We start from the raw sequence: 23,937 nt of genomic DNA, 5'->3' as shown, positions 1-23,937 counted from the left end.
AGCAAGCAGATTTTATTAGGCAAGCCCACGAACCAATAAAAAACACTGATGTGAAGTTGACAGGGCTCCGAGCCTTTTTCTAAATACAAAAGCGTCTCGCTGCAATACGCATGCGCGAGCGCATGCAACGCAGGTTCGACCCTAAAAAGGAGAGATAGCCACCAAATCACTTAACAGTACCCAGTGCCAGGCCCTGTCGGGTTAAGGACAACACAAACAGCAACACTTCTGACAGATGGCCCAAACTGGGTCAATGCGTTTGCCTGAACACCAAGCCACATATTTGTCCCAACCGCAGGCATATTCAGACTTTGTCGAGGGAAGCTTGACTAGTCTGAAGCCACTAGGATGGCTTGGGCCCCTGAGCCCTGATGTTTTTGGGGACCCAGGCAGGAGTGGTATCAGCAGAAAGGCATACAGGAGTCCCGAGCTCCACTCCAAGCTAAACACATCTCCTAAAGAAAGCCGCTTTGGATCCAAAGGGCAGAAGTGTCAATACGGTGTGTTCTCAGCAGTGGCAAATAGATTGAGCCATGGTTCTTTCCAATCTTGGAAGAGACCTTGTACCACCTCTGGATATAGATGCCAGTCGTGGTCCTCAAGGCATTGATGGCTGAGTTTGCCTGCCCTGATGTTCACAGATCTTGTCAGGTGTTACAAGACCAGGAAGATGTCCTGAGGTTCTGGCCATTTCTAGAGGCGCTAGGCCTCCTAGCACAGGGTCCACAACACCATCCTGCCCTACTTGTTGCAGTACCTTATGGCGGTGGTGTTGTCCGTGAACACCTGAACCAGCCTCCCTTTTCTGGATAGCAGGAAAGCTTTCAACGCCAAGTGGATGTCCCGTAACTCCAACAAGTTGATGTGGAGGTGGGTTGGACCATAGTCCTCTGATCTCCACTTCTCTCGGGTGGCCACTAAACTCCAGAAGTGATGCGCAGTCAACTCTGGGAGGGGAAAAAAGAGATTTCTTGCAATCTCTTCCAAAATCTGGACCCAGTCAGCGAAATTATCCGGATGTTGCGCACACTGGGACTTCAGATCCCACATCAGAGCCTGCAAATGGCATGTTTCATCAGAAGGATACAGGAGGCCATCAGACCCAGCAGCTCAGAGTCAGTCTCACCTAAGCCTAGGCTTGAGGCTTAAACATTGGGGTCATGGCCTGAATGTGCTTGTCTCTCTGGGCCAAAGGGTAGGTGCAAATTCTACTGCGTCCAGAATGGGTCTGAGGAAAGGGAGTGTTTGGGAAGGAGTCCGGTGTGACTGCGCAGTCAACTCTGGGAGGGGAAAAAAGAGATTTCTTACAGTCTCTTCCAAAATCTGGACCCAGTCAGCGAAATTATCCTGATGTTGCGCACACTGGGACTTCCCACCTCCTGTCCTTATGGAAGAGACACTGAGGCCCTAATTTCGACTTTGGTGGTCTTTTGTGAAGACCACCGTCGAAGCGGGTGCCAAAAGACCGCCGTATTACGTGTCATCAACAGATTTCCACCCATAAACAGGGAGAAATCCGACACCATCGGCCTGACCGACAGCAGGTGAGAGGCAGTTCCAATGCCAGCACCGCCACACCGGAAGTACTCCGCCTGCCATATTACAAGCAGTAATATGGCATGGCGATCCTTTCACGGCGATGTGGCATTGGCGGTGGAACCGCCAACATCTACCCGCTTCCGGATGACCACCTCAAAGTGGGCTGCAGTGCAGCCCAGACAGGTAGGTGTACCGACCGGAAGGGGGGGGGGTGTGTTGTAGGTGCATGTGTGTGGTGTGTGTGTGTGTGTGCGACTAAGTGTGTGTGTGTGTGTGTGTTTTGGAATGGGTAGGCATTGTAACTATATGCATGCGTGGTGGTGTGTGTGTGTGTGTGAGTGTATGTGGAGGGTGTGTGTGTGAATGTATGTGGAGGGTGTGTGTGAATTTATGCGAAGGGTGTGTGTGTGTGAATGTATGCAGGGCGTGTGTGTGTGTGAATGTATGCAGAGGGTGTGTGTGAATGCATGCAGAGTGTGTGTGTGAATGTTTGTGGAGGGTGTGTGTGTGTGTGTGAGAATGTATGCGGAGGGGGGTGTGTGTGTGTGTGTGAATGTTATCGGAGGGCGATGTGTGGGGATGCGTGTGCCAGCGACAGAAATGGTGATTCCTGGCGCTGGGTGCCTTACCGCCAGGGTCTTCGTGGCGGGCGAATGACGCGAAAAGCATGGTGGTTTGCTACCTTGTAATACAGCTGGCGGTCTTAGGCATGTGGCCGGCCTGGAGGAACTCACTGCCAGCCACGTCGGTCTGACCGCACCTGAGGTACTGGTGGTGTTGTGGTGGTTTGGCTTTGGCCAAACTGGAAATGCAGCGGTCTTTACCGCAGGGACAGCGCAGGTAAGACCGCCACACTCATAATGAGGGCCTGAGAATCTTAAGTTGTAATGCACTGATGTAGCTTTTAAGGTATTTTGTGACATGGTAAACATGTTGCCTTTGGGTGCTTTACAGCATGTCTGAATCAACAGATACATGGTGTGTAGCAAACATTTCCAAAGAGATATTCTCTGTACAAACATCAGTCGCATGATCCATGATGGTTCTTATTTTCAAAACATGTGTGGATATGATGTCACCAGGGAGTAATCAGCTCCAACATGAGTGCAGCTGGAGGAGGAGTGATTGAGCATTACATGATATGTGCACCATGCTCCTTTTGGAAAACTGGGTTGGTAGGAGGCAAATGTGGTACATTTTATGTTTAATGGGCTTCTCTCTTTTAAGATTCTCAGGACCCTTTTTTTAAACTGTAAGTTGGTGATCAAATTCATTCAAGAACGCCACTGAATTGGTTCAGTATCTTTTGTCTTCTGGACATGTTTTTTCCATCTCACCAGTTGTCAGAGGACCAGGGTGCACTGGATGGATTTAAGGGGTCTGGCAGTCTTCAGTAATAATGCTGGACAAGCAGAGAACTAGCTTGGCTTTCTAGGAATGATTATGGGTTAAAGAACTGGACAACGAAACAGCGATCCCCCCCAAATAAAACATAGCATGCATGGTGAGAAGGTAATTAAGAAACACCTTCTAGTCAATAGTGACAAAAACTGATGATCAGTTCCAAAGAGCTAGAATATATGCATCCAGAGATCCTACATATGGAATATTAAATAAAGAAGTCTAATCCCAAGAAGATGATTAAATGCCAATCAAAGATTATTTAACATGTGTTTTCCTCAGTTGAGTGAAAGGTAGAGGGGTCACCACTGCTTTCAGGGCCTTTACGATGCAGGGTAGGTCTCAGATGGACCTGCAGTTAGATAGTTTCAAAATACAAATTTATGTTTTTTAGGATAGGCTTAACGAAGGCTTGCATTAGGTTAGAAGGTCCTTCTTCTGTGGAAACTGAGGAATTTATGAGATTAGTCCTGGTGGGGGCAAGAGCACAAAGACTTAGGCTGATCGCCCTGCTCGGCAGATGTTAGTTGGGGCAAGGGCATTTTGAATGATAAAAGAAACTCAAAGATCCTTGATTTTTTGACAAAAATAAAATTGCAGAAAGGAGCCTGGCCAACAGGTTACACAAGAATGTTACAACTATTATTTTGAAAGACTCAGATACATGGAAGTTGTGTCCAAGAAAACGGTGTGTGGCCATTTTCAATCAGCCTAGCTGTTAAAAATTGGGCCTCTATTTGGCAGAGGTATGCACCCTGTCCAAGAAGGGACAACAATCCTAGTCAGGGTCAGTCAGATACACACTCTAAATTAACCTGTGCTCACCCTCTGGTAGCTTGGTACAGAGTAGTCACGGTTAACTTCAGAGGCAATGTGTAAAGTATTTGTGCACTTAAATTACAGTAACACAGTGAAAACACCACATAAAGTCTCCACACAAATTTAGACAACCAGAAAATCTTTATCTGAGTAAAGCAAGCCAAAAATGACAAAACTCCAATAAGTAGAAGTCAAGATATGAATTTGTGAAGATTAAGTGTGAAAATAATGCTTAGAAGCCAATAGCGGTCAAAAGGTTTCTTGGGGCTGCAAGGAACAGGTGCAAATCCAAAGTTCATGCCGACCAAGAGGGCGGCGAGGCCGGCTACAGAATTCACATAGGGTCCGCTGAAGTAGCACATTAGATGGAGAAAGCGTTGACATCGAGGAGCAAATACGAAGTCGATGTGTCAATATTTTCCAAGAAGTCGGGTCACTGCATTGCCGTCGAGCCTCGCGGTCAGAACCTGCGTCTAACTCCATTGAGATGAATGCGGCACATCGTTGTGGAGCTGCGCAAAGTGAAATCATCAAATGTCACGCAGGCTGTGGATCCGCTGTCGTCGAGTAGCCTCTGTGTTGGCGTCAGAAGAGCAGTGTGCTAATTTTTCACACGCATTCAGGTCGATGCGTTGGGTTTTGCAGAAAACAGCTGCAGAACTCATGTCTGAGCCCCAGGACTGGAGGGGGCACCTCAGGCAAGGGTTGGACTCACAGACAGCAGAGTTCAGCACCGCCAGGAGAGTTGCAGGAAGTATTTGATGTCCCAGAGACTGCAGGCGAACAGGGGTAAGCGAACAAGCCCTTTAAGAACCTTGTGTTCAAAGTTATAGAGAACAGGTATAGCTCTTCTTACTTCAGGAAAGCAGTAGGCCAACACAGCAATGCAGTTAGCGGCACAGTGGCAGTTTCTTCTGGCAGCACAGCAGTCCTTCTTCCTGGAAGAATGTACTTGGTTCCAGTAGAGTTCTGATTTGGTGCCTTAGAAGTGGGGGGACTTGAAAGAGGCCTTTGAAGATCAGAAGATCCCTGCCCTTTCTTCCCTGGCATCAGACATTTTACAGGGGGATATGCAGCCCTTTGAGTGCGAAGAAGATCAGACTTAGTCAGGTGTGAGTGTCCCTCCCATCTACCCCAGGAGGACCCATCAGCCTGGCGATAGGCCATCAGGATGCAAATGTCACATTCCAGCTCCCTTTGTGTGTCACTGTCTACATGGCATGCACAAAACCCAGCTGTCATCCACCCCAGACATATATTCAGAGACAGGCAGAGGCACAGAATGGTTAAAGTAAGAAAATGCCAACTTTCTAAAAGTGGCATTTTCAGACTTACTTACAATTTAAAATCCAACTGATTTCAAATTGAGAGTCTAGGGACACTTAACTCCAAATTTCTATCTTTTCCCAATTGGAGGTTACACTTAAAGGTTGCTTCAAGGTAACCCCAATGTTAATCTATGGCAGAGAAAGGCCTCGGAGTATTGACAAACAAAGTTAAGAGTTTTATTTTCACTACCTGGACCTGTTAAACGTACATGTCCAACTTTTTAAATACACTGCACCCTGCCCTGGGGGCAAACTAGGGCCTTCCTTAGAGGTGACTTATATGTAATAAAAAGGAAAGTTTGGGCCTTAGGTCGAAATGGCAGTTTAAATTGCACACACAGATTCTGCAGTGGCAGGCCATGTTTAAATGGCTATTGTAGTGGGTGGCACAATCAGTGCTGGAGGCCCCCTAGCATCATTTAATTTACAGGCCCTGGGCACATAGCGTGCACTTTACTAGGGAGTTATATATATTAAAAATTCCAATTGTGGATATGACAATGTTACCACTTTAGCATTGGTCAGCAGTGGCAAAGTGCACAGAATCCTAAAGTCGGCAAAAATGAAGTCTAAACAACAGGAGGTCAGAAGGCAAAAAGTCGGGGGAAGTCACACCAAGGATGCCAGATCTAACACCAGCTTTCTACAAGCCTCATGAAGCTACCACATACTGTAGAGTCCTGTTATTGAACCCACTCACCTTTGGAAGTTTTTGAGAAGAGTACAGAGAGGCTGATGACAATTACTCTAATATTAAGAAACATTGTTTTGGTTTAATAGATATTATGATAGTGGAAGTAGTTAAAAGAATGAATGGTGAATTTCTTACCAGTCTGCTGTTGGCACTTGTTAATGATTTCATGAGTTAGAGCTTGAATAAAGCACATATCTTCTGATCTTGTGGTAAGGTTGGTGTACACAATGCTTACTATATCTTTCAAAACTTGAAGGAAATCCTCTTCTGAAGTCTGTTTTTTCAGAGACAAAGCTATAACTGCCTTAATAGCCTAAAAAAAGAAAGAATGTGTATGTGAGCATGATACCTATTAATTAAGCAAATGTAATAGTCTCAGTTGCATTTAAACCAAAAGTTTATTTTTTCGATGTCTTGAATTAATTTACCAGTGACATGCATCTGCAGTAGGACTGAGCAAACGTTTTCAGGAAACTCTGAATTTAAAAATACAAGATTATAAGAGATTACCAAATTTGTTATACATTTTCATGAAAATCAGTTTCAATATGCCCATGGGAACCGTGATTCTGCAAACACTGTACCAAATAGCATAGAAGTTTGTGTGCACCAAGAGATGGCATTGAAAACCACATGCCTAATAATTCACATCAATAAAATGGTAGGAATTGGCATACCATGATATTATTATGTTCTTATCAATTTATAGTTAATGGGCCTTTCTATGATTGCCTGGCCGTTTGTGAGATTCACAAAACAAGGTTTTTACATGCAAGTAGATTTACTCAGATATATTACTCCGTCTGAATCATTTTATTCCCAGGAATCAAGGGTGGTAGTTGCAAGTTCTGTTAGGACCAGTGATAGTTATACTCTTCCTGAGCCAAGTATGAGATAAGCTACTAACGCTGCAGATTCATGTGTTGTGCATTTGTCGATCTGCTTATCAATTATCGATCTGAAGCTGCTGTTGGTGTCATTCTGAACCAGTGTCTTTGGTGTATTACACTTTCCCTCATTTTCCCATAGTTTCTAGTGTAGGTATTACTATAGAGTGTCCTGAATGAAATGGGTAGATGACTGGAATTGTCGGCTGTATTCCTTGGGATATATTCCATATTACAAATCTTGACAGTCTTTCGCAAAGATAAACACTGGATTTCTCACTGAAATTTGCCTTTCCAAGGGGCGGCTCCTCCGTAATAGCAGACGAGGGTTGCCCCCCTGCTCAGAGTCAGTCAGTGAAAAATATAATGATAATAAAACAATTTTGTTTAAATTTGCATTCATTCCTAGTTAAAAATTGAGTTTTCCATAACTGATAACATGGGTGGCTGGCTCATTTCAAGAACAAAAACAGCTTAGTTCTATCAAGTGTGACAGATGCACTTTTTCATTAACTTAATGTACTATGAGAGCATGTAAAATAAAGCTTGAATTGTACATTTAAGAATATATTTATTAATACATTTTCATAATACTTTATTAGGCTTTTTAGGCTATTGTCATTTTAGGATTGTTTTAAAGGAACATTTCAATGGTTTGTGTTTTGGTTTGCTGCACAGAAATGTCAGCATCTATTGAAAATAATGTTAAAACTATTTTTAAAAAAAATTAACTAAAAGGTGCAACCTAAGCTGTTACCTGTTGACGAAGCCCTAGTGGAGAAATCTTTTTTGAGTAAGAGAAAATGCAAGTTATGTAAAAAAATGGAGGTTTTCAGACTGCTCCTGTAAGGAAAGGTCACTATTTTACAGGTTAACCCCACAACGTTTGGGCTGATGATGATTTTTTATTAACAATGCCTTTCAGTGCCCAGAATAAAAACATGTAGAACTGGCCTATCCCAGACTGCCATATTTACCCCCTCTGTAAGTTTCCAATATATGGTACTCAGTGTACCCAAGGCCCGTATGTTAAACGACAAAAGTGAACTATAGCACCTATTGCGCCACCACTAAAGTGACTAAGCAAAGTATGCCTTCAGGTCTACCCCTGCAGCCTGAGCGTGCAGTTCTAACACCGCAGATTCGACCTGGCAAAATACAACTTTTGCCTAAACCTTACTTAATACCTATGACTCGACCCCAAGTAGGCTGTTAATGCCAATAGGGCAGAGTGCATGGTACTTAAGTAAGTCAGACATTGTATTTAAGCTTTACATATCCTGGGATTGAAAAATCTCCAAAGCCATTATTAGCTATGGCAAGGTTGGCTCTTCCATAGAAAAGCATGGGGTTGCATTATAACACCTTATAATGTAGAACTTCAGTTTAAGAATAGCTAGAACCATGATTCAAAGACTTAAAATAATAGGAATTTAAAATACAATCTGATGGTGTAGTCGGATTTTAAATTGCTATTTTGAAAATGCCACTTTTAGAAAAATGACATTTTCCTGCCTAAAAGTAGACCTTTCAGAGATAATACCCAACTGTCACATACCAACCTGCTGGAAAGTGTGAATTGCTCTGAGGAAAAGGAACAAAAGGGCCTTGGCTGGGAGGAAGTGTGACCTCTTTCTGACTGTATGGCCTCGGCGATGTGGCCACCAGCTGCAAAAGCTTCAAACGAGCAGTCCCTGTCACAGACAGATGTTACTCACACCTAGGCCTACCCCTACTATTGTCCCAGTAGCCAGAGTGGCACCAATCCCAGTGGGAGAAAAACATGTTCCAGAACTGGTTTTGAATGGGGAGTTCCTAATTTCACTAAACACGCCTTGGGTGTGTGCCCAGAACTCTGGCCAAGGGAAGAAAGATTCTGCGATGTTGGAATTTAGCAGAGCAGGGGCAGTGGGATTGGTTAGGACCAACACCCCCAAGAAATGGTGTTGAAGTTGATAGGGTTACCCATGGGTACTTTTTGCCTATTGGTTAGGGCGTCACCCCCACCCACAGGCTAAAACCAGGCATAAAAGTGGCATCCTTGAATATCTTCTTCAGAAAACTCCTGGACCTGAGGAAGGCAGAAGAAGGACTGCAACTGCTGAACCCTGACTACGGAAAGAGAACTGCACATATTGTAACCTTTGGAGCGAGACCCTAAGAGCTAGACCTGCTCCCAGGTGAACCCCGGGCAGGAGAGTGGACTATAAGGGCTAGTGAGCTAGCCTCCTTTTAAGCTACATGATCACAAAAAGCTGCAAGAAGCACACCTATCTGAAGAGCCCAGCTGCCCAGTTCCAACAGGACTTGCCCTGGACCCTGCGGGTGGCTTCAATTGCACACAGAAAATTAAGAAGAACTCCGTTTGAGTAAGGAGGAGTTGAGATTTCTGATCAATGATGCCACTTATTCTGTAAGAATTGTAAGTGCATTTGTATGTGGTATTTATATACTTATATATCAATACATCTATAGGTGAACCAAGCCAAAAGGCAAGAAGCATGTACAAGGCTGAAAGACAGTCATGGTACGGTTGGAGAGGCAGATGTTTTGTAAGAGAGAAAGTGGACTGTTACTGCATCATGACGTAAATAATTTCTTAAGAGGTGTGTCTTCAGATAGTTCCTAAATTGTAGCTATATTGGAGCAGTCCTGATAGATTTGGGAATATTGTTTCATATCCTTTTCTGCATTTCTTCGTATCACATTTGATGGTGTCCTGGCTGTGTTTCTAACAACAGCCACGGACATGGTGAGCCTGTCAGCCACATAAAATGAGGTGCTACTCCTAATGGCTTTGTAAATGGCACATCTAGTTTTGAAGATGGTGCAGGCCAGTATGGGAAGCCAATGGAGTTCAATCTGGGAGGGGTGATGTGCTTATGATTTCTCGGGTACTTGATGAGGAATTATGCTGCATGGATGCTTTTAAGGGGGGCCAGTGTGGAGTACGTGCGGCCGCAGAGCAGGCAAATAAATTTGACATAACGTTGCAACACGTGTTTTACATCAGCCGCACCACCATTTCAATTTCAGCAGTACTTTGCCATTAGAAGAGGGTCCTTATTGTAGCACCTGTTCTTGCTGGGGTACATCACCTAGTAAGATTACTGCGTTGTTACTAACAGGTAGAGGGTGATTCTTAATGATAGAGACACTCTAGTTTCAAATGACTAGATTCCATCCCCGCAAGCAGGTTATAAACAGCAAGTATGCACTCCAGAGAGGTAAACAAACCTGATTCAGCTGCACGTGACCCACTGTCAATAGGTGAGTTGACCCTGTTCTAGGAAGCGCCTGCTGCACCAGGAGAATCCCATGCAGAATGCAGACTCCAAAGCAGAAAACACGAATGTTCATCTGCATGGCCTTCAGTTTCACATAGAGGTCCTCTTTCACCTGTTCAAGCGCTGATAAAATAGCTGCAATATAATAAAATACACACCATACATTATTTTCTTCAATAAATAAATGTTCGCATTTTCACTTTGTTTCTGGTCTTGCAACAGAGTGAGAGAATGAGTGAGTGAGACCATTTGCACAGCACATGCTTTGGGCCCAATCGCCTCTTCAATAATGAAATCGAAGGTTAGTGTGGCGTGGAAGGAGGTCCCGGGGGGAATGCCGAGCTACGAGGTCTCCCCCTCGGGATGTCTGGGGAAGTGGTGCAGCCCATGGGTGCCGTCTGGGCGCTTTTGGGCTATGGAGAGAGATATTTAAGGGAGCCATTTTAGTTATAGGCCACCATTTTAGAGCAACACGGTGGCCGGGAGAGAGTGTAGCTTTATTGTAGTTTTTGTCAGTGTAGTTTTTGTATTTAATATGTTGGAAAGTGTTTTTACGGTGGAGTTATATTGTGGTTACTGGATTGGTGACAGAGAGTTAAGTGGGTAAGCATAGTTTAACAAGCAGAGGTTATTTGTGTTTGGCTTACCGGAGGCAGTTTGGACGTATTGCGCAGCGGAATGTCGGCGGAAAAGAAAGTACAGGAAGCGCTCCACTTGCTAAAGGAGGCTGGCCGCCTTGATATAGTGCGGGAAGAGGCTCTGGGCCCCCTGAGGCTGGCCCGATGAGCGGTGAGCGGGTTGGCGGCGGCTGTTCTGGCCTGTTCGCCTCCGCGCCGCGTTCCCCCCAAGAAGAGCGCAGTGAGTATGCAGAGAGGGGGAAGGGACTGGGGGAACGTGGAGAAGGACACGGGGAAGGGGCGGGGAGGTGTTTTACCTACCCGCCCCATGAGGATGTCCGAGGCGACGCGGCAGAGGGCTGGGCTCCGAGCCAGGGGGAGAGGCTCGGAGCATAGGTGTGCAATAAGGGCGGGCGCCAAACTGGGCAGGCCTTGCGGGGCGCACAGAGCGCTCGCATGGTGTTGAGTGGCCAAAAAGGGAGGGGAGAGGGTTGAGTCGGGATGCAGGACAGTAAGGAGGTGGCAGGAGCCACAGGAGCCCTGCACTGTTGAAAAAAGACTCAATACTCCTACTCTGCAAGGGCAAGGGGAGGAGGGGGTTGGGTCACACAGTGAATGGCAGGATGGAAGCTCTTGGGAAAGTTATGGGGGGTTTGCAGTGGAGTCAGAGGGGATGAGGGAAGGTTCTACCTCACAACTAGATTTCCTGTGGGACTGGAGTGATGAGGAAGAGAGGGATGAGGGTGGGGTTGAAGATGATGGCACTACTTTGAAAGTGCCCCCCCGACGTACATATGGGCGGGGGCGGAAAATGGAGGAGCTGATAGTTGGCAGGGAAGGGCAGTTATTTAGGGAGGGCAAATTCTTGAAAGGAGGGGATGGTGCGGGAGGCAAAGCAGGTTATCGGCCAGGAATGTGGCATAGTAGTAGAGTGGGCTCAGGTCTAACTGGCATTCCGGACATTTCGCGGCAGGGTGACAAGCTCATACAGCGGGACCTGGGAGGGGCATGGGCGGCCCATAGACCCCGGGAAGAAGAGAAGGCGAGGTCCGAGTGGCCAGCTAGATGACATCACGGAGAGATTTGGTGGAAGAGGACTGCGAGGTTATGGTTGTTCGGAAGGGGTCGCGAGGCGGAGCGGGTATTGCGCCCCCGCCGATGCAGCCTCCGAAGAATGGCGAACTAGCCTGACAAAAGAGGAGAGGTTTGTTGCATCACGGGGTAAGATGGTTGTACGCCCCGGAGGCATGGCATTGGAGGACCGGGCAAGGGATTCGGGGGCGCCCTGCCTGGTGAGTGTGTGGAATCGATGGAGGAGCTCGACTATGATGAGGACAGTATGGAAGAAGGGGAGCTTCAGGAGGAACTAGAGGATGATTGGTGGTGCGCCGGGGGGATGTCTAACGATGTTCCTCAGTCGTTTCAGACAGTGGCAGTGGAGAGCTGAGGAGCTTTAGCAATGAGGCGAATGGCTTGGGAGCGGCCCCGGTTCTTGGCGCCAGGTAAGAGGGGCGCTGCTGCACTTAACACAGTTGTTTCTGTGGCGGTGGAGGCAAAGGTAGACACAGTAAAGGAGCGGCTGCACAAAGGGGTTTACGTGGCGGATGTTGGGGTCGGGCCGGACGAGGCCGGGGAGCAGGGTACTGGTTCTTTTCGAGAGCGTGGGTAGCAAAAGGTGAAAGCATGTACGGAGAAAGGGGGAGAAAAAGGCAAAAAACGTCTGTACATAGGTATGGCAAAGCCACTGGGGGCACATTTAATGTTAGCTACTAAAGAAAAGATCTGAGAGGTGAGTGTGTGGAGATGCTAAAGTTACTACACAGGGAGGTGCGGTCTAAAGGAGGTTCAAAGGAAGAGGAGTACGAGATGGCCATGAGGCCAAAGGTGCTGGTTAATATTGAAAATTGGACGGCTGCCTTTTTAATTTATGCCAGTGTTTATTGTGAGCGTTTCTGGAGAGGGCTGTCGCGCTCCTAAAATATATGGACGTTATCCGTAAAGCTCAGCTGAATTATGGGGGGATACGCCTGGGTTCAATATGATGAGGAATTCCAGGCGAGGTGGGCAGCAGATGAGGATGTTCAATGGGTGGAAATTGACGCAGACCTGTGGCAGCATACAGTGGGCCCTTCAAAATTTGGCAAAACAGTCTTTACGGCTAGCGGACTGCCCATTACATATCGGCCCTTTCCAAAGCGCCCCACCCAGGGTGGTGTGGGAGCAAACGCAAAAGGCACATTGGGATCAGGAGGTACAGGTCCTGCTAAGTCGGGGGCATGCTGGGACTATAACAAGGGCTTGTGCACCTGTGAGTATTGAAAGTTCCGGCATGAATGCTCCCGCTGTGCAGGTAGACATGCAGTTATCCACTGTTACGCTTCGGCGAACCAAGGGGTGACAGGATCAGGGCAGGGCCAATCTTTAGGCGGGAACAGTTCAGGGAGCCAAGGTGGCAGCAAATACAGAGGCGGACAGGGTCCTATAGGAAAAAGCTTGTACTTCAGTTAGGTTCGACAGGTTGCGTTTTTGGCTTGAACGTTATGACGACCGGGAAGCTGCACAGGTGTTGTTACAGGGTTTTTCTGACGGTTTTCAACTGGTTTACAAGGGTCCGCGCCTGCAGCAGTGGGCTGACAATTTAAAATGTGTCAAAGGAAGGGAGGCAATTGTACAGCAGACGCGAGATAAAGAAGTGGCTGAGGGTCGGATGGAAGGCTCTTATTCAGATTGCCCGCTAGATAATCTCATAGTGTCTCCCATTGGAGTAGTTCCCAAAAAAGAGCCAGGTCAATTTCGACTCATTCACCATTTGTCTTGGACGGAGGGGTCGTCTGTCAATGACTTTATACCGGAGGAACTGACGAAAGTGTCCTATGCGTCAGTGGACGTAGCGATTGACATGGTGGAGACATTCGGGGAACGGGCGCTGATGGCTAAGACGGACATAAAGTCTGCTTTTCGTCTCCTTCTGGTCAGTCCGGAAGATTTTGAATTGTTAGGCATTCAATTTCAGGGTCAATGGTATGTTGACAAAGCACTATCCATGGGCTGTTCTATTTCATGCTCCTTATTGAGTGTTTTAGTCTGCAATGGATCTTTTCCTTCATAACGGGACTTAAGGCAGTGATGCATTATTTGGACGATTTCTCTTTTGTTGCGCTGGCGGAATCAGACCATGGTGCGGTCATCCTTCAGCAGTTTCAGGACATCGTGGGGGATCTGAATGTGCCCCTGAAAAGAAAGTAGCGCCCTGCACAGCCTTGACTTTTTTTTAGGTATAGAGCTAGACACAACATTGATGGTGCACGGTTGCTTATTAAGAAAATGACGATGACTGGCACGATCACAGACATGGTACGACGGAATAAGGTCACAGTTAGAGATGTTCAGGAATTGTTGGGACATCTTAATTTTGCTTGTAGGGTAGTGAGAGCTGCAAGGGTCTTCTGTAGGCGCTTGGGGCTCGCTCTGGCGGGGCAGCAGTTACCGCATCATCATCTTCGGCTTCGGGTGGGAGCAAAGGAGGACTTGAGAATGTGGTGTGTGTTTTTGAAACAATTCAATGGGATTCCCCTGCGGTTATGGCAGGCATATGAATGGGATGTGCAGATATTTTCCGATGCTGCAGGAGGTTCTGGCTTTGGGCTGCACTGGCAAGGGAGATATTGTGCGGAAACTTGGCCGGCGACTTGGACCAAAGGGGGGGAGGGGGCGGAGCATCGCGTTCCTGGGGTTGTTTCCTTTAGTGGTCGCGGTGTGCATATGGGGACAACTACTCAAACATCAGAAAGTGCTCTTCAGAGTTGACAACCTGGCGGTGGTACGGGTAGTCAACAGGCAATTGGCTCGGGAAACGCCAATTGCTCCACTGTTTGCGCCGCGATATTCAATTTAAGGCTAGGCATGTGCCAGGAGTGAACAATGAGATTGCGGATGCCCTTGTCCAGGACACAGATGCCAGTAGCTTTATGGACAGTGGGAGAGAGAGGATGCTCCGGTTGGTGGTGAATTCTTTGGCCCCATCTACACAACAAGAGTACGTCCGGGCTTGATGGGAGTTCAGGTGGTTGGGAGCTCATTGGCGACCAGATGAGAAGGGAAGGTTGGAAGATGTAGTGCGTTTTATTATGACGTTGGTGGAGAGGCGTCAGTCACGAATCACCATCGCAGGAAAATTAGCGGGCGTTGCTTTCCTGGGGAAGTTTTTCTGGGGGTACTCACCATCAGCAGGAGTCCTGGGCCAGTGGATATTGGAGGGCTGGGCAAAGGAAGAAGGGAAGCGAGGAGCAGCGAGGCAGCCACTGACATTGGAATTGCTCAAGGAAATTATGCAGGCTATTGGGGGCGTCTGCTATGATGTAGCGGAAAGCCTTCTTTTCAGGACGTTAATGTCATGGATGTTTTTTGGGGGGCATTTAGGGTATCGGGGCTCCTGGGTTCTGGGAAAAAATCAGGGTTGAAGTGGGGCGACATGGTATTCAGGGGTACGATAATGACACAGGGGATTCATAGCTCAAAGACGGATCAGCAGGGGCGGGGAGTACAGGTGGTGATGGCGACATACCCTGTGGCTGAGATACGTCCTGTTCGGCTGGGCAGGGAACTGAAGGAGAGGGGATTTTCTGCTGGGGAAGAAGTTTTCCGGTATAGGAATGGAGCAAGGGTATCTGCACATCAGCTTTTAGCATTGCTGCGAGCAGGTTTGAGGTATGCGGGGAAGGACACATCTCAGTTTAGTACACACTCGTTTCGGATAGACATAGCGATGGAAGTAGGATATAGGGGATGGGGTTCCAGCGGCTAATGCGTCTGGGGAGATGGAAGTCAGAGGCTTACAAGCGCTATGTCAGACGAGGGGGCTCTGGCGTCTCGGAAATAGGGAGGTGTTGGAAAATGGGTTATTGGTAAGGGCAGGTAGGTACCTACACCTAGCAACAAGCCACTAACCTCCACTTAGGTCCAGTTAGGTCTCAGTAAATTAACCCCAGCTCAACCCTTGGTAGCTTGGCAACGAGCGTCAAGGCTTAACTTAGGAGACAGTGTGTAAAGCATTCAAATATCACAAAACAGTAATTAAATAAAACACAGGAAACAGTTTAAAAATCCAAAACCAATTTATAAAAATAGTTTATATTTTTATCTTTAAAATGACACAAAAACGAATAAAATCGAATAAAGGGAACCGGAGATATGAATTATTAAAGAATTATTACTTTTCTAGCGCTTAGAAACAAAAAGCGCCAATCGGGTCATCTGGTTGCACCTCGACCGGGGCAAAGTCAAACTTTCAGGCTGACCGAGATGGAGCCCTGCTCGGCTACCGGTCGCGGGAGGCCTCGGTTAAAAAGTTACCTTCTGACATAGTCTTTATTTTGAAGATTTTCTTCAGCGGGACGAACCTGCCAGTCGAATCCGACCTCCTGGAGCCCTTGTCCGGATACGCGATGCTGGATTCCTCGGTGGAGATTTTTACTTTCGGACTTAGTCGTTTTTTTTAGGTGAAAATCCTTCGACCGGGGCAAACCTGGATCTTGATCCGACGTCCGTGGAGCCCTTCTCGGATACGATGGCTGGGAGGTCCCGGTCAACTTTTTACCTTCGGACTTAGTCTCTTTTTCGGAGATTTTTCTTTACCGGGACGAACCACCAAGTCAGGCCGGGTCGCGGTTGAGGCAAGCCGGCTAGAATTTCCGCGGCGGGTCGGTCCCTCTATGGGGCTTTTTTACAAAAATTCTCAAATCTTCTCCAAACTTCTGGGGCTTCACCCAGATGTTCTTTTAAGGTTCTTTTGGGGTCCACAGCTCACCCCAAGGGTCCAGTAGTTCTGTGATGGTCCTTGGGGGTGCGGACTTCAACTCCCAGAATGCACCTGGCGCAAACTCCTTTTTGGCCACTGGACAGTGGTCAGCTGGTCACTTTTCAGGAGTTGGTGCAGGGGGACTCTGGATAGCAATTTTTCACCTGTAGCAAACAGGGAGTCCCTCCTTGAACCAGTTGAAGCCAGGCAAAGTCCTTCTTGTGGTGAAGCCCAAGTGTGCAGCTGGTGCAGTCCTTCTGAGTGCAGGTTCCAGGTGCAGGCCAGGGGTCCAGCAGGGCAGTCCTTCTTCTCCTTTAGTTCTTTTCTTCTTGAAATCTGGCAGGGATCTGAGGTGTGGGTGCAGGTCTGCCAGTTTTATCCTTGCTCCTGGGTGAAAAGCAGGGGGGTCTTGGTTCTCCAATCAGGTACAGGGTCGTCCCCCTGTGATGACCACTTCCTGGGAAGTGTGGCAAAAATCCATCCCAGTGGGCAACATTCTCTAAAAATCCAACATGGCTGAATCTGATTTTTGGAGGTTACATCTGGCTGAGCCCACCCACTGGTGTGGCTAAAAATCATAAACACACCCCTCTCCTGCCCTCTCCTAATCTAATCAAGGGGGCACCTAGCTGTCTGAGGTTGCAGGATGTGGGGGTGTTGCTGGTTGCTCCAAATGTCCTTCTCTGCCTTTGAAGACCAGTTTGGCAGCCCTCCCCCTTCCTGCCTCAGCATCTGCTGAGGGGAGATTCTCTCCCCTAAGCACATTCCTTTGTGTGAAGCCAGGCCACTTCACACCTCATCAAGGGAGCTTGACTAAGCTGCTGCAGGCTGGCCAATCAGAGCACAGCAGCAAAAACAATGCAGGACTGAAATTGGCAACTTTTTAGGTAAAGTCTAAAACTCTTTACCTGAACAAGTTATATTAAATCCCACAACTGGAAGTTGTGGGATTTATTACAACAATTAATTTGATACCAAATTCTTGGTATGCAACATTTAAGGAGACTTTAAAATTTAAAATAAAGTCTCCCCATTCTAGCCTATGAAGGCCATTTACTTCAATGAGGGAAAAACGAATTTGGCTGTTTTTACCTCACCAGGGTTTATAAATCTATTTTTATAAAGTCCCTGCTTATAGTTACATGGCACCCAGCCCTAGGGGCACATACGGCACACCTTAGGGGTGACTTATATGTAAAAATAAGGTAGTTTAAGACTTTGGAACTACTTTTAATTCCAAAGTCGAATTTGCATATAACTTTAATTTAAAAGCAGCCAGCAAGGCAGGCCTGCCTTTAAAATGACACTGGGCACCTCAGCAGTGCACCTAGGTGTGCACCACCTATGCTGTGGTCCCTAAACCTACATGCCCTACCATATACTAGGGACTTATAGGTAGGTTAACTTAGCCAATTATAATTAGCCTAATTTGCATATCGATTTTACACAGAGCACAGGCCCTGGGACTGGTTAGCAGTACCCAGGGCACCATCAGAGTCAGGAAAACACCAGCATAAAGTGGAAAATGGGGGCAAAAAGATAGGGGGCCTCTGCAATCAGCCCTGTTTTCTCACAGGAGGTAACATGTTTTTCTCCTGCTGCAGGTTCGGTGTTGGGTCCGAGATGCAGTTCCTGTCCATATGGGTCGTCGGACACTCATTTGTCAAGTGGGCCCAAAGGCAAGCGGGACGGACAGCAATTGGTGACAACTTGGGTTTCGACAGGGAAAGATATAAGGTTCGCTGGGTTGGTAAAGGAGGGATGCAGTGGGGACAATTGTTAGTGACTTTACAAATGCAAAAGGGGTGTAGTTTTTGCCCTGATGTCCTAATATTACACTTAGGGGAGAATGATTTAGTTAAGAGGACAGGGTTGGATGTGCTCTAGGGTATGAAGGCGGACTTATTAGAAATTCGTCAACAGTGGTATGGATAACACTTGGTATGGACTGCCTTTGTGCCGCGTAGAATATGTAGGGGTGCGCAAAAGCCAGGGGCTATAGAGAGGGCTCGCTGGAAGATTAACAAGGAAATTAAATCCTTCTGTGCGATGCATGGTATCACATTTTTGGAGCATGTGGACCTTCGTTTTGAGGATCGGGAATTTTTCAGGGATGATGGCGTACACCTGTCCTTCATGGGCATGGAGTTGTACCTGCTCCAAGTGAAGGAGGTTCTGAAAGCAATGTTGTGTGAGAGGTAAAGGTATTGTTGGACAGTGGGACAAACGCATACCTTGAGGAGGTTTGGGGGGGCAGAAAAAGGAGAAACCTCCTTTTTCTGGTGGCAGGAACTGAGACAGTTCGCAGGACTATGAGAACAGGGAAGAACGGCAGTGCCGACAAGACATTGTCAGGTGGGAAAGGACTGGATGACAGCAGGACAACTCAGACAGGAACAGGTGGGCATTAGGGGTTTTTGGGGAGTTGCACGTTCAAGGGGTAGGGAGCAGCAGGAGACTATTAACATGGCAATCGGATTCAGCAGGGAATCATTACAATGTAAGGGGTATTAAGAGGCCATGTAGTTAAAGGAAAGGGAGGGGAGAGGCTAGGGGAAGGGGGAGAAAAGATAGGATAACTCGTTGTATAGTGAGGTTTTAGTTTTGTGAGGCGATAGGCCAAGGGTTTTTTATGGTTTGTAAGTGCATCTGTCTCCAATAAAGTGGCCTTTTACACACAATAAGGTGCTGTGTGATGTCCTTCTTCCCCAATTATATTAAAATGAGCATTCTAATGCTGCTGTAGCTGAGCTGACTAGGCAGTTAGGGAAAGAGCATCTCGGGTATAGGTGTCACCCCCCCATTTGTTGCTGTGTGTCCGCACTTCAAACCCACCTTTTAGGAGATTTTCACATTACAGTTAAACAATCAATTGTGCACCTTAATCAGTCACAGTTTATGTCAATGGACAGATCATCAAGCTCTGGTCTCTGACCATCAGAAAGGTATGTAGCAAATATCATTCAAACTGAATGCATTGGGATAAAAAACCCAACCATTACAGATAACATTCAGTAAGCGGTCAGAGACAGGGCAAGCGATCTATGCATTTAATTATGCAGAATCTGTGTTTACTTGCATTGTGAAGAGCCCAGGGCACAGCGGTTATGTACTGGTGTTCTTGGGGAAGGGTAGTGGAGGGTCTGGTAGCATCCACTGCGGGGTTGCTCACGGGAGGGTAAAGGGACGTGGGGGCTTGTGGCGGCGGGGGGGCAAAAAATATATATTAATTTTTTTTTTATTACCTTTTTCATCATGCTACACTGCTCCACTCCGGTCCTCAACTGAGGCACAGGTTCCCAGCCTGCCCAACGTCCAATCCTAACTTTGCTTTCATGCTGCTGGTAGCATGAGAGCAGCATTAGGATTGGACAGAGCGCCCAGCCAGGGCACTCCGAGGCAGAGTGTGAGCCTCTGCCTGCTCTTTGCAACCCGGCAACACAGTGCCGGGTTGGAGAGAGCCTAGTGCGCATGTGTGTTTAGCCGGCACAAGATGGTCAGCCAAACATTCATGCGCACTTAGGGGGAGTGCTATGCACTCCCACTTCGTGCTCGTCACAGCCCCATGACCCTGCCCCTTTTACTATTGAAAAGATAATAAACATAGTTCATTATGGATTTATAGTAAAAAGTTTGCAGCTGCTGCTTCTGCTGGCGGCGGGGGCGACGCTCCTCCGCCATAGCGGAGGAGCTGCGCCTGATCCACTGTTGACTGGGTTGGTTGACTGGGTTTGTCGGCTGCTCCTAGGCTGATTGTTTGGACAGTCCATCACTTAGTCCTGGTAGCACCAAAAGAACTCTGAGATTTCTGCAACTATCTTATGCCGTCCTCAAAAGACGGTTTCCTTCTCTGTAGTTGTCTTTTTTTTCTGAATACCTCTTCTGTAATCCGTCATTATGCAGTCATTCAGAGGATACAATCTGTTCCTTGTGTACTTGCAACAAGCTCATTAAATACAGTTTTTCCTGGTCTATGGCTTTGCAATCTCTTTTATAGAGCTGATTAACATGTAACAGAGTACACAGGAATGATCAATTCTAAAGATGATATTAACCTAAAACATGTGGATACTGAATTGAAAATATATTACCATTATACCAAGGGCTGTTGAATTAAATATGTTATTAACAGAATACACGAGGATGTGGAATTAAATATGATATTAACAGAACACATATGGATGTTGAATTCAAAATATATTACCATTACACCGAGGGCTGTTGAATTAAATATGATATTAAAAGACTACACAGGGATGTTGAATTCAAAATATATTAACAAAATAAATGTTGATGTTGAATTCAAGCGATATTAACAGAATATCCATGGATATAAAAATCAAAGTATGATATTAATAGCATACGAGTTGATGGTGAATTCAAAAGATGAATGGTGTGCTAATGTACTCACCAACTTGCATTAAAACTACTGGAGATCCACTCGGTGCCAAAGGACCAAGAACTGCTGTTGTGGCAATATGGGCTGACACAAAAACATGCCAGGAAACCTGAAAAATGTAAAGCCATTTGTAAGACTGGCACTGCATGGAGTTGCGCACTGTGAAATAATGCCTAACTCGGGTTTCCAAAGTTAAACAGTTGAGCGCCTAGAATTCAAGGCTTGCATTTAGCAATGCAAGATAACAATATTAAATCGTGCCTTGAGCTACACAACATCATGATGCACTGGTAAGAAACTTGCCTTTCATTATGTCACAGTAGTAAGATTTCATATCCTGAATTCAATCTGCATCTCTTTTCTAAGCTAGCCCAAGAACCAAATGAAGCCTTTTTCAAACTAGGAGAATCACAGAATGCATTGAGGTATGATGGCTGCATTTTACCATGCTAATTATGGTGCACTTACCTTCCAACAGTGCCACTTTACATGGAATGTCTTATAACTACGGCAGCCACTGGTTAACCAGCCGCATTCTAAGGACTTTGGTCCAGATGTACAAAGCATTTTGTGCCTTCACAAAAGGCCCGATTCGCAGAGTTGGGCCTGTTGCAACCGCAAAAAGATTTTTTTGCATGTATTAAACACAAATTATGGTGTCCTAGCAAGTTCCCAAATCACAATTTGTGTCTGAAACCAAATACTGAGTCAATATTTGGAAGGGGCACTCAGGGCCAGGCTGGATACAGATCATTTTTCCAGCAGTCATGTCACCGGCCTCAGATGGTATTTTATAATGTAATTCATGGAGTTGCTTGACACCATCAGAAGTGGCATTGAATGGTGATATGAGGTATCATGGCAGCCAGTGATGTTTTTTCCAACTTCATTTTTCGACACCCCTAAGGAAGCTTAGGGTGTAGACTTTAGAGCCAAAGAAAACAGTAAAACTGAAGATAAGCAACTTCCTCTTCTAATGGAAAACGCCCTCATTCTGACTGCTTACATGAACAACTTCTTCAGGCATTACAGAGTGAAGATTGCTCAGGCTCTTCTAAGTTAGACACAGACACTTTAAAACACTGCTCTACTGTATTGTGACTGCATTATGTCCTGCTTGGTCAAAGAGTAATGCTTAGCAAAAGAATGCATGAATGGACAGATCACTGCTTGACAGAAGTACTAGATTTAAATACCTCACAAACACCATACAAAATAGCTAACAGCCTTACCACTCAGATAATCAGTCTGAAGCCTTTTAGGCAGTATTTATCTGTCAGTTCAAGGCACTGTTTTATGCAAATGGTTATCCAGCTGAGATGGTTTGGGTTCCAATCAACTTATGAGGTGAAGAGGAGAGCCATCAAAGGCAACAAACAAGTTATTGTCTTTACAGACCTCAGCGGACCTGTTGCTGTAGTAACTGAAAGTCATATAAGGAACAAACTGGGAAGTTGTGCCTAATTCTTAGAAGGTGACATGGTGGATAAAAGGAATGTAAAGAGATTACTAGAGATAAAGGAATTCAGAGTCCTTTGGTAACAAGCATGGTTTAGCCCTCATGGATACTTCATTTTCTCCTAAAATGGTAAAAGGCAGTTATGCCAAAAGAGCTTGAAGCCTTCAACTCTTCTGGCTGAAATGACTGCCAAAATGGAAGCTGCCTTCCAAGGAAACCTGGATGTAAAGGTTCAAGACGGGAACCCATTAGTATTGTCAAAACCAAGTTGATATCCCAATGGCAAACCGTTCAATGCACCCAAAGGTATTAGTTTGTGAGTCCTTAATTAGCCAAATCACCACCTGCATTTTAAATAGAACACCATGGCCAGGCAAACACTTCTTAAGGCCAATTACCTCTTCACAGTGCCAAAATTGAGTCCTTTCTCCACAAAAGAAACTGCAAAATGGAGAATGTATAATCAAACACAAACTCCTCCATTAATATGTTTGTGCCGGGAAAGCAAGAGGTGTTTGAGGAGGAAAAGGTGGATGCCTTTTTAGGAAATGATGATCTGAAGGATCCACTTTTCCAATTTTACAACTTTGATCACCAGTAAAAAAATGCCTCTACCTGTCTCCCAACCAGAAGACTGAACTCCAGAAGGATCAAGAACTCAGGATACTGGGAGTTGAGGAAGAAGATTGGCAGAACCTCTGCCTTGGAAGGTGTCAAAAATTGCTACTGTAAATTATAGGCTGTTCTTCTGTCTCTGCCTTTGGACTAAGTCACTGAACCACCAACACTTTTGATATTGCTGAGGATATGTCTGCTCCAAGTCCTTCATAGTGACTTTGCTCCATTTAAATGTTTTAAGTAAACTAGTACAGTTTTCTCCAGAAAAAAAGTCCATAAAATGGTTGCTTATGGATAGGCTTAACCATTGATGGAAAATACTGTTGATCTTATTCCTGAATGGCAATGGATGAAAATTACTGTGACAAAAAAGTGGGCTACTACATTGGATATGTCCAACTCTGCTTGCATGGATTGCTTGCCCAGGACCATGCGTTCTTTAATCAGGGACTTAAACAATTCCTGCATTGGTGCTGATTTCTGAATGGATATGGGAATATCTAGCCAATGAACAACTGGCATTTGTAGCCAGAGAAAAAAAATGTTCTTGCAAAGAGAACCAACTTCTTGGACTCTCTGCCAAGTGATATGTAGTCTGTTTCAAGTTCACAGTGGATGCCTTAACTACTATACTTTCTGGGGTAAGAGTTGGAAAAAACGTTTACGGTTTCCTGAAAGCTGACTGCAACAGCGCATGGGTTGATTGTTGTGTCTCTAGGAAGCAGAGAATACAAATGGCATTCAAAGTTCATAGGTCTACACAACCTTTGCCTTTAAAGGCCTAAACCTCCGCAAGGAATATCTTGGAATTAAAGGATGCTTGAGAAAGTTCATTTATTTCTGAAAGCTATTTACTTACATTTTGAAAGTCTCCATGCTACCTTCTACACACCTTAGTGGTTCAGGAAGGAGCAAAGCTGGACTACATCATTATCCCCAATCCAATATGGTGGGTGAAGAGAATTCCCACTGATGTGTCTGAATCCAAGATTCAACCTGTCTTTTCTCTGACATGACTTCCTGTTGCTTTAGCACAGAAGGAAACTAATTAGTATTTTCCATGATGTTCGTTGCCCCCTGTTCTAGATTTCT

The 23,937-nt window shown here is 45.9% G+C and overlaps 1 protein-coding gene across 1 annotated transcript in view; it reads right to left on the bottom strand.

Annotated features, from left to right (window-relative positions):
* LOC138286353 (uncharacterized) overlaps positions 1-23,937 on the bottom strand; it is a 1,286,679-nt gene that overhangs the window by 229,525 nt on the left and 1,033,217 nt on the right. The window contains exons 88-90 of the mRNA XM_069226509.1: positions 20,781-20,877; positions 9,906-10,090; positions 5,917-6,094 (exon numbers count right to left, since the gene is read on the bottom strand). Coding sequence (XP_069082610.1) covers positions 5,917-6,094; positions 9,906-10,090; positions 20,781-20,877 — 460 coding nt within the window. The remainder of the gene's footprint in view (positions 1-5,916; positions 6,095-9,905; positions 10,091-20,780; positions 20,878-23,937) is intronic.

Source organism: Pleurodeles waltl, chromosome 3_2 (genome assembly GCF_031143425.1).
Source record: "Pleurodeles waltl isolate 20211129_DDA chromosome 3_2, aPleWal1.hap1.20221129, whole genome shotgun sequence".
Taxonomy (NCBI): domain Eukaryota; kingdom Metazoa; phylum Chordata; class Amphibia; order Caudata; family Salamandridae; genus Pleurodeles; species Pleurodeles waltl.
This window is presented reverse-complemented; position numbering and strand designations above follow the sequence as displayed.